At 45.3% G+C, this 14536-nt stretch overlaps 2 protein-coding genes across 9 annotated transcripts in view; both read left to right on the top strand.

The window, feature by feature from the left end:
- ACAP2 (ArfGAP with coiled-coil, ankyrin repeat and PH domains 2) overlaps window positions 1-8246 on the top strand; it is a 68324-nt gene extending 60078 nt beyond the window's left edge. For 7 of the 8 annotated variants that reach the window (XM_057421845.1, XM_057421841.1, XM_057421844.1 and 4 more), the window contains one exon: window positions 3600-4484. In XM_057421845.1, the coding sequence (XP_057277828.1) occupies window positions 3600-3703 (104 nt within the window). In that variant the 3' untranslated portion in view covers window positions 3704-4484. Of the gene's footprint in view, window positions 1-3599; window positions 4485-7390 lie in introns of those variants that run through there. The other variant, XM_057421842.1, reaches the window with a different exon arrangement.
- Window positions 8247-8328: 82 nt separating this feature from the next.
- The window catches only part of XXYLT1 (xyloside xylosyltransferase 1), a 34924-nt gene continuing 28716 nt past the window's right edge, over window positions 8329-14536 (top strand). Inside the window, exon 1 of the mRNA XM_057421846.1 lies at window positions 8329-8747. Within this exon, the coding sequence (XP_057277829.1) occupies window positions 8337-8747 (411 nt within the window). The 5' untranslated portion in view covers window positions 8329-8336. The remainder of the gene's footprint in view (window positions 8748-14536) is intronic.

Genomic DNA, 14536 nt, shown 5'->3' with positions numbered 1-14536 from the left:
AATGAGTAAAAATTCCACACTCAAAAAATGCAGCAGGCTACGTATATGAAAGAGGCTTTTGCCAGTTTGGCCATTTTGAATGTAGAGCTATTTTCTGATACAATGCATACTACTTCACTGACAGGCTGAACATAACAAATACTGAAGTATTTTAGAGTCTCCTCATTTTTATTTTAAGAGGTAGAACTAGTAACTATCAGTTTCAAATAGTAAGATGCCACTGTTTTAAGGGCGATAGGTATTTTGGTTCAAAAGCTCTGTGCTAAATCATAAATTAAAATTTTAGATCACTTAATTGACCTGTTACAAATCCAAAATTATTATAAACCAGAAAATGTGTTACTGTAGTCTGTACAAAAAGCCTTAGTTGGTCGTTAAACATTACAAATATTTAGTAAAATGTTTCATTCATAACAAATACAGGCAGTACTTACATGGAAATATGAACGTGTTTAAACTGGAGGTGGTGGAGACTATTTTCCCTGACATCTTGATTAAATTGTTTTTTTAGACAAATTCTTCAATTAGGTAGGGGAAATAGAAACCTGGGTAAGTCTGTCACTCAAAACGTTGTGACTTTTGCATCAGTTTGTATTACAGTAGAACCTAGAGACTGCAGTTGATACAATCTTATCCAGGTATTTTACAGTTGGTATCTGATCCTTGTGAACAGGCGAGATTGACGAAGGCTAGTAGAGCTGCCACAATGGGTGAAGCTTGCCCAAAATGTTGGGAAGGGTAGCATTAGAATTATTGTTAAATTCAGGCCGCAAGCTGTAGCACAGTGTCCCAGCAGGAGATCTTGCTGTATCTTTGAACAGCATAGCTCTTCCTCTGCTTGATTCTTTACTTGCTGCTGAAGTCTCTTCTGAAAGTTGAAGCAAATATTTGAGCATCCTAAATGTTAATGCCTGCTAGCCTGCTGTTGAACGGTTGTGTCAGTGTGTAAGTGTACACACAAAACCTGTCTCTGCTCTTGTGAGGTATGATACCTTTATGTAGTCATAGAGGAGGCTGGTCTGTTTCGCTGCAGATGCTTGTTAAGTTATCTGCACCACCCTTATTTTAGAACCCCTCTTTTCCAAAATTATGATTCTAAATGAAAATAATGAATTTTCAAGACAATTGTATGTTTGCTGGAAGCTACATGAGGGTAAATATCAATGTGTGAGTTTGCCTATTTCTCCAGTTTAAATATCAATGTGTGAGTTTGCCTATTTCTCCAGTTTAGTAATGCAATTGAGGAACAATTACTAATGTAGGTAATGGCATCAACATATCTAATTTAAATATACCCATCTGGTAGGAGCTACTGAGAGAATGTTTATATATTGCTTTGCAAGGTACAGTTGGTCTTCCAAAATATTCCTAGAATGGGAGCTAGCTGAAACCAGCTTGTTCCACAAAAAAGCTCATTTTTGGTGGTAGAAGCCATATGCACCATTGTACTGTTTCTTGTATAATACTGGAGTGCTCATCTTCTGGTGCTACAGTATGTCTGCTAACTATCTGATACTAGTAATGCTACTTTTTCTTCCTATCTTTTCTTGAATGTATGATGTGTGCCTTTTGAGTTACTCTGGTGTTACACAGTAAAGCAGTGTTATAGTGTATTTGTACATAAAATCTGCACTTTAGAAAAAACATTGCTTAGAAAGGGAATTTCCAGATTTCAATTTTAAAGTAGGAGTTTAAAATAATTATAATAAGGTTTACAGTATTAAGTATTTTAATGCAGCATACAAACTAAAGGGGCACTTTATTTTAGTCTATTTTTGTATGTAATATTTTTGTTATGTAATAGAGCTAAAACCAGAGCCTCAGTGTATCTTGCAGAAATAGCTTTTGTTTTTTCTTTCAACTGAATTTTAAAGAACCAAATATGGCAACCTGACCTACAGTACTAGTTCACCAGTGGAACCCACTGCTGTATTAAAAGCATTATTGGTTTTATCATACAAGCTTAACTATGATTTGTGCTCATCATAGCTGTTCTCTTGGTGAATGTTACAACTCCATTCTGCGTTTATCTCCCAGTGCAAGTATTAACCAGAAACCGTTACGGTAAAAAACGTGTCCTGTGCCTGCTTCATCTCTAGAACATACGTGAAACTAAATCTGAAAACCAAAAGGGAATTTCACTAGAACTGACTTATCCTAGTAAAGCAGAATGGAATGAATTTTATCTTTTGAAGTCTGGGAAGAATTGTATCATTACAGTTTGATATAAACCCGCATGCCATGCACATTAAATACATCTGAAAGGCCAGTTATCATTTCTGAAAGTGTTTTCAGATGAATGAATCTCATCTCTGAAAGAATAATAGTTCTGTTGTTGGAAATGTGCATTAAAAGATGGACAAATCCAGACAATACAGATTTTCACTGTAGTGCAAACTTTTAAACACAAAAATATCATTTTTTAAATGGCCATTTGGGGAAAATAGTTCTGGAATAATACTTCTGCAGTCATGGGGGGGGGGGCAGATAAAATCTTCATGTTCAAATACATGGTGAGAAAGATTTTCGGGTTGATTTCTTTGTTATGCTATTAATCAAGCTGTCAGCAAGAAACCGTAGTGCTGGGATCTTGTGTCCTCTGTGGTTATCTGCATTGGGAAGACAGTAAAATTTGGATAGCTGCATAGTTCCTGACCAGACTAAATGTTTTATGCATTTAATTTCCTTTGAAGGGCAATAGGGTATGGTTAATGTTTTAAAATGAAACCTGAACTCAAGGCCCAGAATGCTGCAGCAGATGAATGTAAAAATGTCCATTTTAAAGTGGCAAAAGAATGAGTTGGCAGGGGGTCAAGAAGTAATCATTCCTGAACGTGTTTTCCTGTGTAGACAGGAAGGGGGAGGGAGACAGGCTTGGTGGAAATTGCTGCTATCCCTCATTTTGGGATACGCCCTGGTAGTCGAGTTGTGTTTAAGCACAAAGGGTAAAGATGTTTAAGGAAAATATCATCACTCTTTTAGATAAAACTAAAAGATGTAATGGATGCTCAGTAATACATGTAAAAATCTATATCCGCTGAAGTAATAGACCAAAGGGAGATATGAACAATAATTTCTATGCTTAGGATTGCTTTTTTTTATATACTGTTGCTTGCTGATTTGTTTCTTTCATAGAAAGTTCTGTCTGTAAGACTTCTGACCTATGTTTCCAAGTAAACCTTATTTACATTACAAATTATGCTATAATTCAACTTTTCTGAAGAGAATCTTGGTTAGCACCTCCTTGCAAAAGCAAGGATTTTATTCTTTAATGGCTAATAAACATTTTTCTTTTTACATTGCTTTAAAATGCTTTCATTTTTTCGTTTCTAACTCTGAACTTTCCTCTGTGTGGCTGCCTGTGAGGTATACACTTTCAGGTATAGTTTGGCTTTGTTTAATTTGCTTCTACAGAACATGCATGCAAGTAAACAGTCCCAAAGAGTTCACATCAGCATCATTCCATCTTTAAGCAATCTTTAGACATGAATAAGTGTTACACAGTAATTGGTAGCACAATAGGGCATTTGTGTAATGGTGGGTGATGTTAACTAATGCAAATGTATTTAAAACTCTTTTCCTTTTCTTTTTCTACCTAGGAGATGAAATTTATCAGGACATTTTCCGTGACTTTTCTCAAATGGCATCAAATAATCCAGAGAAGCTAAACCGTTTCCAGCAGTCAGATTCCCAGAAGTCTTAAGTGTCAAGAAGAAAAATAACCTGATCCTTGTAGTGCAAGTCATTTTTTACTTTAACAGAATGAATTATACATGTTTTGTTAGATAGTTTGGGTAAAATGACCATTCCAGTGTAGCTTTAGATTGTGGTAGCTGGGGGAAAGTATGAGTTGTTTTATGTTCTACAGTATGTATACCTCAGCAGCTGAAGAAAATGTTTATAGAAAGGAATACCTGCTAGCTCAGTATAAAAACAGTACCTGTTAGCAAGTGCAAACCTTGTCTGTGGTTCGTACCATAAGGTAGCAGAGCAAAGCTGCGTGCATTGCAGACTCTGGATGGCAGGATGATCAGACCAGCTTTGCTATTTAGTGTCTGCCTACTGTCATCTGTCTCCCTGTTGCTGTAAAGAATGTGCCTCTGACAAGAAGGTCTGGATTGCATTTTCTGGGACTGTTTGGAAGGGAAATCAGGTAACGACTGACTTGGTTGTCCTTCTGTTTGTGGGTCTGTAACTTAACAGATTCTCTTGTTCCTATGCTGACCCTGGTTAGAGGTAGGCTATTAATAACAAGATGTGGTAATTCCTGCTCTTTTGCAAGCTCTTTCACAGTGGAAGCTTTTACACCAGGCTGGCCTTTATGCTAGTGGCTGCGGGTCAGTCACAATAGGTATATATCCTGGAGGACCAAACTTTTAAGAGCAGTCTATTTACCTTTTGTCTCTTAAATGAAGCTTTCTGTGCAGCAAGTATACTTTTAAGTATGTGGAACCTTTAATGAAAAATAAACTTAATCCTCTGGACATGATATGAGATTTGTAGTATTTTGACATCAAGACTTGAAATTTGAGACATGAAAGTAAATATTGAGCTAATGGAGTTTGTGTAGAACAAACCTAGGAAGGCTGTGTGTTACTTTTTGATGTCTTCACTACTAGCCCTAGGCTGAATATATAAAATCTCTCATGTAATGCAGCCACCCTATATTTAGGGCAATGAGTCATTTATGTTGGGAAGCAGTATCCTTTATATAATCTGCAAAGATGTGTATATATATCTGTCTAAACTAAAATATGCACAAGAAGACCTAGGAGTTTCACTGCACGTTTTGTAAAGTAATGATGAACATAGTCTCCAGCTGTGTTCCGAGGACAGCAACACAACTTGCTTGATTCAGGAGTGAGCTCCACTCTGAAAATGTGCATGCATAAATGGTGTCTCTAGATACATGCTTGTGTCAGGTTATTTAATACCTGGATAGTAATCACCTGAAGCCCAAAACTAGCAAATGCAATTCTTTATGCTCTGTCTACCTTGTGGACAACTCAAAGAGAATTTTTAGGCAGCATAGCATCAATGTGAAGTTTTAATAATCCTAACAGCCATGGCATTATGCTAACCTGCTATTTAAATATAGTCTGGAAATGATTTTTTTTTTTTCTCCAAGCTGGCTAAGATCAGCAAAATTGGGTACAAAAATTCTGTAACCTATGGTAAAATTAAACTTTCTGACATGTTAAATTTTAATAAGACACTTCAAATATTTATAATTTTGCATCAAATATATAATAATGCATCACATCTGGATTATTATTGCTGCAAAGTTAATAGCATTTTAGAATTGTCCAATAGATTCTTTCTCCAAGCAGAAGAATATTACAAGCCATTTGTTGCTTCATGTGTGGTCTTACTGTGCTAGGAAAAGCAGAATCTGCCCATTTAAAGAGTCCATATAGTCTGAATAATAAGAAATTTAGGAATATCACCTGTAAGTAGTAATTTCAAGTAAGTTAAATAGCTATCTGAAATGATAATATACTTCCTAATCTGCAGTATTTAGCAGCAGTGGATGTTTTAGTAGACCTTAGAGAAAGTAAAATTCCCAGTGTACAGATGGGACAATGTAACTATGTATAGTATACACTTTACACATAGTTTTTTCTACAGATTTGTCTTTTGAAGCCTACATGACAGGTATGCCATATGTAGTGCGATTGGCTGTAATGTAAAGCTACATAAAACTTAATGGCATAATCACTGTCTCAATCGATACTGCTGGAAAATGTTTGAGACACTTCCACTAGTATTTTCCTTCTCGGCTGCAAAAATCTGTGACAAATTTTGCAGGATGACTTCCTGTAGACAAAAAAGTTTCTTTCCTGTAGCTCTGCAGATCAGTGTGCTTCATTCCCAAATCCCATCTGTCTGAGAAGCAGTTTCAGTCTATTTATGCCAAAGGACTACTAACATACCTGACCCACAGGTTGTATTACTTCTTGTCAGGAGCTCCGGAGTTTTAATGGTTCAGGGAGTATGTGTGTCACTTCTGATCCTGCAGCCTTGTTCCCCAATCCTTACAGGAACGCTAGGATGTCCTACTTACATTTAGTTAAAGCTTTTTATTTTTTTTTTTTACCAGATCAGGTTCAATACATGTTAGTATGTTGCTCATCAACGAAAATGCTATTAAGTTACATGAAATGTATTGAGGGCTTAGTCCTACGAGACATGGGACAGCTCAGTGCTCTGAAGCCTCTCTAACTCACAGGACTTAACCCCCAATAATAGTACAAAGTATGATTATCACCAGGGCGCTGAAGATCTGGATTCCATATCAAGTTCTCAAGTGTTAATCTTTTACTCAGTAACATTAGGAAACTTCCATTTTTATTACAATATAAATCTGAGTATAACTAGAATAGTAGACAGGCTCTTTTGTGGGTTATCATCTGCTCTGTACCTGATATTAAAAAGCTTCAATTCCAGTTCATTTTTCTATGTAGGTATGAAATACAGTAGGTTATAATTGGTGAGATACAGAGCAGTAGATGCATGACACAGTTTAAAATCAGCTTTCACATGGATTTTTAGTGATTTACTAGATAGTCCATTGAAAGATGATTTATTTTTCTTTATATATATTTTTCCAGCCAGCGTTAGATCATGTGTCCCAAAAGTCTCCTGGAAAGACAGAAGTCCATGAGCTCAACATATATCCTAATGCACCTTGATTTCAGAGGTGTAATTTACTTTTGTTGCATGTTGATGTCTGTGGCATCTCCTTAGTGGTCTGCATTCTTTTCATTGTTCATAAGGTTTCATATTTTATGTTAATGCCGGTACAGTACACTTATCATACTGAATTACGCCACTGAAGTATATTAGACATGGAATTTGTTCCTATAAAGTTGGGTGAAGGTGTTAAATTGTAGAATTCTGTCTTTGCTTCCACAAGCTACAGCTATCGCAGTCTGAACACCTGTTTTGGTTGTTCATTAGCACATTGTGGACTTCCATCTCCTTAGCAATTGGGACCTAATCCAAGAAGTCACTGAAATCGGTGGCAGTCTTCCCCCTGGTTTCAGCAGCATTGTACCTTCTGTGGCTTTTACTGTCGGTGCATTAAAGGACCTGTATGAATACTGCATTTTTCACTTTGGGGTTTTATGTTTTACCTGTTTTTATACTGAGCTGAAACAGTCCTAGAAAATGCAGCCAGACCTTTCAATCACTGTCAGCAAACCCCCATACAAGAGGAAGTTTCTCCTGTTTTGCAGTATGCCGTCAGTACGCAAATGTTGTCCAAATTATGAGAGTTTTCCTGGATGGAGCAAAAACTTTGTAGCACTGACGAAAAAAAAGGAGGAGAACTAGACTTAAGGGTAGGGTTGGCTATGCTGTTTCCCACGACTTTGGTGCTTTTCTGCAGCCATCTGTTTTGAAGTGTGGATGTTAACTCTGCTTCTTCATCATGAAAATCTCAAGTGACACAATATGTGCAAAAGGACCGTTTGAAAGTTACAAATGATGTACAAGTTCTACGGATGTCATATTTTTACACTGTCAAAAGGACATTTTTCTGATTACTTAATACACTGAAAGTACTTTGAGAGTCAATTCTGCAAACTGCCCTCTGCCCATTCACAGGTGGATGCCTTTTCCCAAATTAGAGTTCATGCCACTTGTTTGTGAAGCTTGAGAACCATCAAGGTCTTGCTCACACAGAAACACATTTTTAAAACAGGGACAGCTCCAGCAAGGCAATACTGGGGAAAAGGATGAATATACCACTGTGTGTTAGCCCCTTTCATGTGCTTGCTTTACCTTTCTGCATACAGTATTTTCTTGTTTCTCTTCCCATGGAAGGAGATGACAGAGGAGGATAAAAACCCCCACTCCCTTTTCTGTTACAGTGTCAGATTTTCCATGTTTTGATAGAAATCATTGAGAAATCGTTTCCTTTAGTGGAGAGGTTGCTCTGTGTGAAAGAATGATTTTTATTTTTTTCCCCTTTATCCACGTGTCCCTCTGTACTTGGTTTTTAAGCATTCCAGCAGGAAAATGCTTGTGGTCTCCTATGCACTCCTCCCCTTTAAGGCGCAGCTGTAAAGAACTTACAACCATTCAGTCAGGCTGTAGACTTTGTATTTAAAACTTGAATGTAGTTTTCTGTAGCCGGTCGTTGTAAATGAGAGCAGACGCATTTATTACCTTTGTAGCCACTCGACTGTACATCCTGTAACGACTGTAAATACCGGACTCGATTAAACCTTTGTATGCTGTGACCGGCCTCTGACCGGGGTGGCGGTGTCGGACCAGAGGGGCGGGATCGGACCGGGAGGGGCCGTGTCCCGCCGCCGCGGCCCCGCCCCGTGATGGCGGCGCTGTCCGGCGCTGCGCGCGGCTGGGCCCGCTGGCAGCCGTGCGCGCTGGCTGCGGCGGCCGCTCTGGCCGTCTGCGCCTTCTACTACCTGGGCGGCGGCGGCGAGACCTTCTCCAGCGCCACCCGCCGCCTGCGCGCCACGCCGCCCGCGCCGGCGCACCGGCACCCGCAGCGCAGCGGCGAGGCTGCGGCCCGCGAGCTGCACCTCCTCATGATGTTCACCAAGGCGGAGCGGAGCCCCGCGCTGCGCGCCAAGGGGCAGGCGGCGCTGCGGTCGCTGCTGCGGCACGGCCGGCTGGGCGGCGGGGACGCGCTGCACATTCACCTCGTCACCGACGGCCCCAGCCGCGACATCGGCCTCGGGCTGCTGCGGGACCTGCGCGGCGCCGCCTTCCGGCACCAGGTGCGGGGCGAAGGCGGACGGGGGGGCGCGGTCGCGGACCGCTGGGATGCCTCAATGCGGAGCGTCCTCTGGGCTTTGGCTGAGCCGCCTTTCTGCTAGAAGTCATCGTGAGGGGGCTCCCAGCAGCGTTGGTGCTCCTGTTAGGCGAAGGGAGCAGCGCTCTAGCAGCTCCCCACAGAGAAACTTTCTCACTGACAGTGCTTGCTCCAGCTCCCACAGAGGGTGTTTGCTTCCCGTCTGTACTGGGGACGGCTGCGGCTCTCCCCAGTGCCCTCCCCAGGGAAGCCTTTGGAGGGCTTGTTGTTCTATGTGAGCGGAGACCTTGCACTCGCTGCCGCTCCTCGCACAGAGGTGTCCTAGTGGGGGATTCTCCCCTGTCCGGGGTTCTCTTACCCAGGACCGGCTAGCTGCATGACCTGGGAGCATCTCTAGTAAACTACTTGTGCTGAAGGACAGCAGTGGCTATGAGAAACGCAGTTTCTCTTTCAGAGACCCTGTCTTCAGCCCCTCGGGAGAAACACCACATAGGCTTGTGTGTATGGCTTCCCAAGTGGTTCTGTGGGACTGTGTTCAGAAAAGGCCTTCGCCCCGCTGCTAGAGGCTCTCAATAAAAGGAATGGAGAGCCTGCAAAGGCTGGAGGATTTCCATCCTGCCACCTCCCAGAGATACGGTTCTACCTCCCAAAAATGTAGTCGGTGCAGTCCATGCAAAGTGAAGTTTTCTTTCACATTAAACAAGTGTCTGAAAGCTGGAGAAGCATTAAGTTCAGAGACTCGGGTAACTTGACTCGTGTCCTGAGGTGCTGCTGTGGAGTATTGCTTGGAAGTGCCCTCTACTTCTGCTGTAACTTTTAATTTCTCATCTCTCAGGTATTTAATATTAGCCGAACTCTCCTGAGATGTAACTGGAGATGTAAACTGTGTTGTTCATATTAGATTGTTTGTCGTTGGTAAACAATCCCACCTCTGCTTTTACTTGAAACAGTACTTTAGCAGTGCTGGTGCCTGGTCAGGTCCCATATTGTAGCCGGTGACCTGCACGGTGCCGGCTGTGCTCAGTGGTCTGCAAGGGAGGGGATGTGCACAGTGGCGCGCATTAGAGAGGATCAGATCCTGGTCCAGAACGTGCTGAACACCCACCTGCATGAAGTGCAGAGAGGAGTCTGCTCTGCTGTGATCTGGCCTTGTAGCTAAGTTGGTGAGGTTTGTATAGTGGGAGAAGCAAAAAGAGGCAGAGGCAGAAGTACACAGAGTGGGGAAGGGAGTATATGCAATAGATAGCACGTGATTAATCCTCATTATGGGAGGAGAGCTGGAAACAGGCTCTGCAGTGCATACATGTGGCTGTTGTACAAAATCGGGACAATATTAATTTAAACACTGTTGAACATGAGGGGAGGGCCATGAGGGGCAAAGGGCAGTCATGAGAGGAGGTCATGAGGGGAGATGAGGGGTGGCCATCAGGGATGAGGGGAGATCATGAGTGGGGAGAAGGAGGGCAGTCATGACGGGAGATTATGAAGGGAAAGGAGGGCTGGCCATGAGGGGAGATCGTGAGGGGAAAGGAGGGGCAGCCATGAGGAAAGGTGGTGAGGGAGAGAAGGGGCAGTCATGAGGAGAGATCCTGAGGGGAGACAAGGAGTGGCCATGAGAGATGAGGGGTCGTGTGAGGGGAAATAGTGCGGGGAGAGGAAGGGCAGCCAGGAGGGAAGAACGTGAGGGGTGAGGAAGGGAAGTTTTGAGGGGAGATCGTGAGGGAAGAGGAGGGATGGCCATTAGGGGAGATTGTGAGGGGAGATGAGGGGTAGCCATGAGGAGTGAAGGGCAGTTGTGAGGGGAGATCATGAGAGGAAGAGGGAGGGCAGCCGTAACAGAAGATCGTGAAGGGAAAGGAGGGCTGGCCATGAGGGGAGATCACGAGGGGAAAGGAGGGGTGGCTTTGAGGGAAGAGCATAAGGGGGAGAGGAAGGGAATTTGTGAGGGGAGAGGAGGGATGGCCGTTAGGGGAGAGTGTGAGGAAAGATGAGGGTTGGCCATGAAGAGTGAGGGTTTGTCGTGGGGGTTGATCATGTGGGGAGAGGAAGGGTGGCCATGAGGGAAGATGGTGAGGGGGGAGGAGGGGCAGTCATGATGGGAAATACTGAGGGGAGATGAGGGATGGCCATGAGGAGTGAAGGGCAGTCATGGGGGAGATCATGAAGGGAAAGGAAGGGCAGCTATAAGGAAAGATCATGAGGAAGAGAAAGGGCAGTCATGAGGGGAGATCATGAAGGGAGAGCAAGGGCAGCCATGGGATGTGAGGGGTGGCCATGAGGGGTGAGGGACAGTCAGGAGATCGTGAGGGAAGGTTATGAGGGGGGAGCAAGGGCAGCTGTGGGGTGTGAGGGATGACCGTGGTGGGGGTAGTGGCAGCAGCTATGCAGTGTGGGCCACTATGGGGGGCAGATGAGGGGTGGCTATGAGTGGAGATCATGCGGAGCAGCCGTAAGGGTTGATCTTGAGATCAGTTTGCCCTCAGTGACATGGTTTAGTGGTGGGTTTGGCAGTGCTGGGGTAACGGTTGGACTTGGTAGTCTTGAAGGTCTTTTCCAACCAGGCTGATTCTGTGATTCTGTGTGCCTGTCACAGCGGGGTGGACTCATGCTGCCTCATGGCAGTGCAGTGCAAATGCGGGATGTGGCACCCTCTCTTATGGTTGTGATACTGTATCCCCATGGAGTAGGACATGGTGTGCAGATCCCTCCCATACTCCCCTTGGTGCACGTGGTGCACTGCTGTCTGCTCTTCTAAGAAACCTAATTACTCCTCTGCAGGCAGCCTTGCCAGCATGTCTCCAGGGGGACACAGGCCTGTGAGCTGAATATGCATGGGGTGGGGCTTGCAGCAATGTGCCTGTTCCAGGGTGGGCATCTTTGGTGCTGTGGTCTCAAAGCAAAGCCTAGCTGACAGCTTGGTGATTAGGTCTTGGGCCAGAGCTGGGTGTAAGCAAGCAGTATGGTCTGCAGGGCTCAGGTGAGATCTCATGGGGATGTACTCATGGGACACCTTCTTTCCTCTCTCTGCCCTGGTTTCATTAGCTAGCCTGTGACTGGCAGGCAGTTCATTCACTTAACCTGTTTGTGGGTAGAGTTCCTAGTGCAGAGCAGACACTGTTCCCTGATGCTCAAGCGTACAGCCTTGCCCCTAGCTCTGCATAGTTTCTGGTGGGCAAGTGGGCGACAGTGGTCTTTATTTTTGGTGTAGCCTACCCCATTACTCCTCTTTATCAGCAGGAAACATCACCCTAGCTTGGACCTTTGGTGCCACTAAAATGTTGAATGCTCAGGTAGAATCATAGCTCCAGTAGCAACCCATTTCCATCCTAAGACTTCTTTCCTGGTTCACCTGGTGTCCCTAGGACACTTTACTGGTTCTTATGTTGTTTTCTTACAGCAGGCCCAGAGACAAAGCTTGATAAAACACAGGACTGATAAAATCCCTCAACTTTTTCCTCATGAGGTTGTGATTTGGGTTTTCCCTTTGGAGCTGTCCTTGTCCCCTCTCTCAACAGAGCTGGGATTAGTTGGGTCCTCTGTTGGAGTGAAGCCCAGGAATCAGACCTGAATCCCAACCCTTGGATAAGGTCACGAGCCAGCTCTTCTCTTTCCCTAAGGCAGTTCAGGAACCTTCAAAATCACCTGGAGATGGAAGCAGCCGGCTGCCGCCTGCCAGGAAGAGAGCAGAGGGGCTTTGGGGTGCACGGCAGTAGGGCGTGTGAAGCAGCTTGGGCCCTAGGACAGGGCAGAGCTGGGGCAGTCATGACGTGGCGTTACCGGTCCCGCAGTGTCTGTACAGATGTGTCCCAGATGCGGAGCTGAGAGCGCAGCGTGACAGCGGTGAGCGGCAGATGGAGCTCCTGCTCTGCAATGTGGTGCTCGCGCCGCTGCTCGGTGTGGAGTGGAGAGCGGTGCGGCCTGAGGAAGTTGGCCGGAAAGCACTGCGAGCAGCGGTGCCAGAAGAAGGACTTGCCGCACGCCGGAGCCCAGCGCGGACCTGGCCTTCCCGCCCGTGCCTCGTCCTCAGACAGCCTGGACTTTTACGAGAGCTTCTCCACTGGCAGTTGCAGAGGGCATGTCCTGTCCCGTGGGTTGCGGGTGATCCTGCAGCCTTTCCTGCTTCCCAGCGAGTGGGAAACGCCCGGGGCTAGCATGGACATGTCCCAGTGACCGATACTGTGCTTACAAAGAGCCCCGACTCGCCCCGTTTCCTGCAGCTCTGGGCTGCGTGCTCCTGACTCCTTGTGCTGATTCATATCGCTTATTTATTCCGTTCCCATGCGAGAATAAAATTAACTGCTCTGCTCACTTCTCTTGCTATTGGCCTGTGTAGATCAGCCCTGTGCAGGATGCTGCCAAATGCTGACTCCTCTGTGGGTCTGGTGCTGTGAGAAGAGATGCTAAGGTGAATGTAACTGAGCTGCTGTGGTTGTCCTCTTACAAGAGAGCTGAAGAGATTCCTGGTGTGAGAAGGAGAGAAAGTTGAAGAGAAACAAAATGTGGATTGTTTTTTCCTAGTGAATGAATTGAAAAGGTCTTTTCTTTGTGTGGGACGTGTGTTTATAAAACTGCTTGCAGAGGAAACCCCTAGAACTTACTTTCATTAATGCCCTCAGCAAACATGGTCAGATTTAGCCACAGGGATTTACTGAAAGCTGCTACACAAATAAATAACAAAGTACAAAATTAGCAGCAGATCAACAAGCTGTGCTAAAGTCAGCAGCAGGGAGAGGAGAAGCCCTCACAGTCTTGGAGAGGCTGGCCTGTGGCGGCGGAAAGAAAATTCAGCTGCTCAGGAGTTTGCTTTGCAGAAGTGCCTAACCAAAGGGTGGGCAAAAGGCACAAATTTTCCTGTTTTCATTGGCAGGGGATGGGAGGCAGATTGATGCTGTGTCTGGAGTTTCAGGAGTATTTTTCCCATGATTTTTATCCGCTGGTGCTTGGCACTGCTTATTTCAGAGATGACTAGTATTAGTTTGACTTTGTTTTCCCCCTGCTCAGCTGTTTCCTGTGTGCTGTGCAGACCTCAGGTTGCCTTTCCTGAGTGCAGGAGGGTGGTTGCGGGTCTGTGTTTCTCCTCCACGCTTCTCTTCAGTCTGGCCAGGCCCCGAAGCTGTCTCTGCTGATCTGGGCTGGGAGCAGAGCATTGTGCATCCCAGTGGTGGAGGTGCTGGCAGTGCTCAGCTCCGTGCATAGGCAAGTGCCTCTGCCCCTGGGCAGTGGTGGTGTTTTGCTGTATTTGGTCACCTGGGATCGCTGCTGGCAGCAGTGCTTGATGCTGCTGAGCTGCTCTGCTGCCTGTTCCTGCAGTGCTGCTGGTGCTAACTGTAATGGTGATGCTGGCGCACAGCTTGTCACGGCTGCTGTAATGTTACTGGTAACAGTGTTTCTTCTCCTGTTGTGTCTTGGGGAATATACTGTGCTGTCCAAAGCCAGGTGTGGCTGCTGATGAGCTCTCCGATGCATTTTCCTGGTACATGGTGTTCTGTGTTTTTCCTCCTGCAGGCGCTTGGCCCCAGGCCCAGCAGCCAGGATGCCGGCAGCGTGGCCATCCCACTGAGGGACGCCCTGGCCACGGAGCCTGCGCAAGTGCCCGGGTGGTGATGGGTGTTTGGGGTGCTCTCCCCAGGGCAGGGGCCATGAGGGCTGTATGTACCCCACCATGAACTTTGTCATTGTGCAGATGGTCAGGACGGGTCCACCACCTTGCCGTGTTCGGCATACGGTGGGTCCCATGAGCGGCTTCCTGCCTCC

The sequence above is a fragment of the Pezoporus wallicus genome, unplaced genomic scaffold, assembly GCF_028554395.1.
Source record: "Pezoporus wallicus isolate ANWC-B61680 ecotype Strahan unplaced genomic scaffold, APGP_CSIRO_Pwel_v1 scaffold_7402, whole genome shotgun sequence".
NCBI lineage: Eukaryota > Metazoa > Chordata > Aves > Psittaciformes > Psittacidae > Pezoporus > Pezoporus wallicus.
Note: the sequence above shows the minus strand (reverse complement) of the source record. Positions and strands in the feature narration are given on the sequence as shown.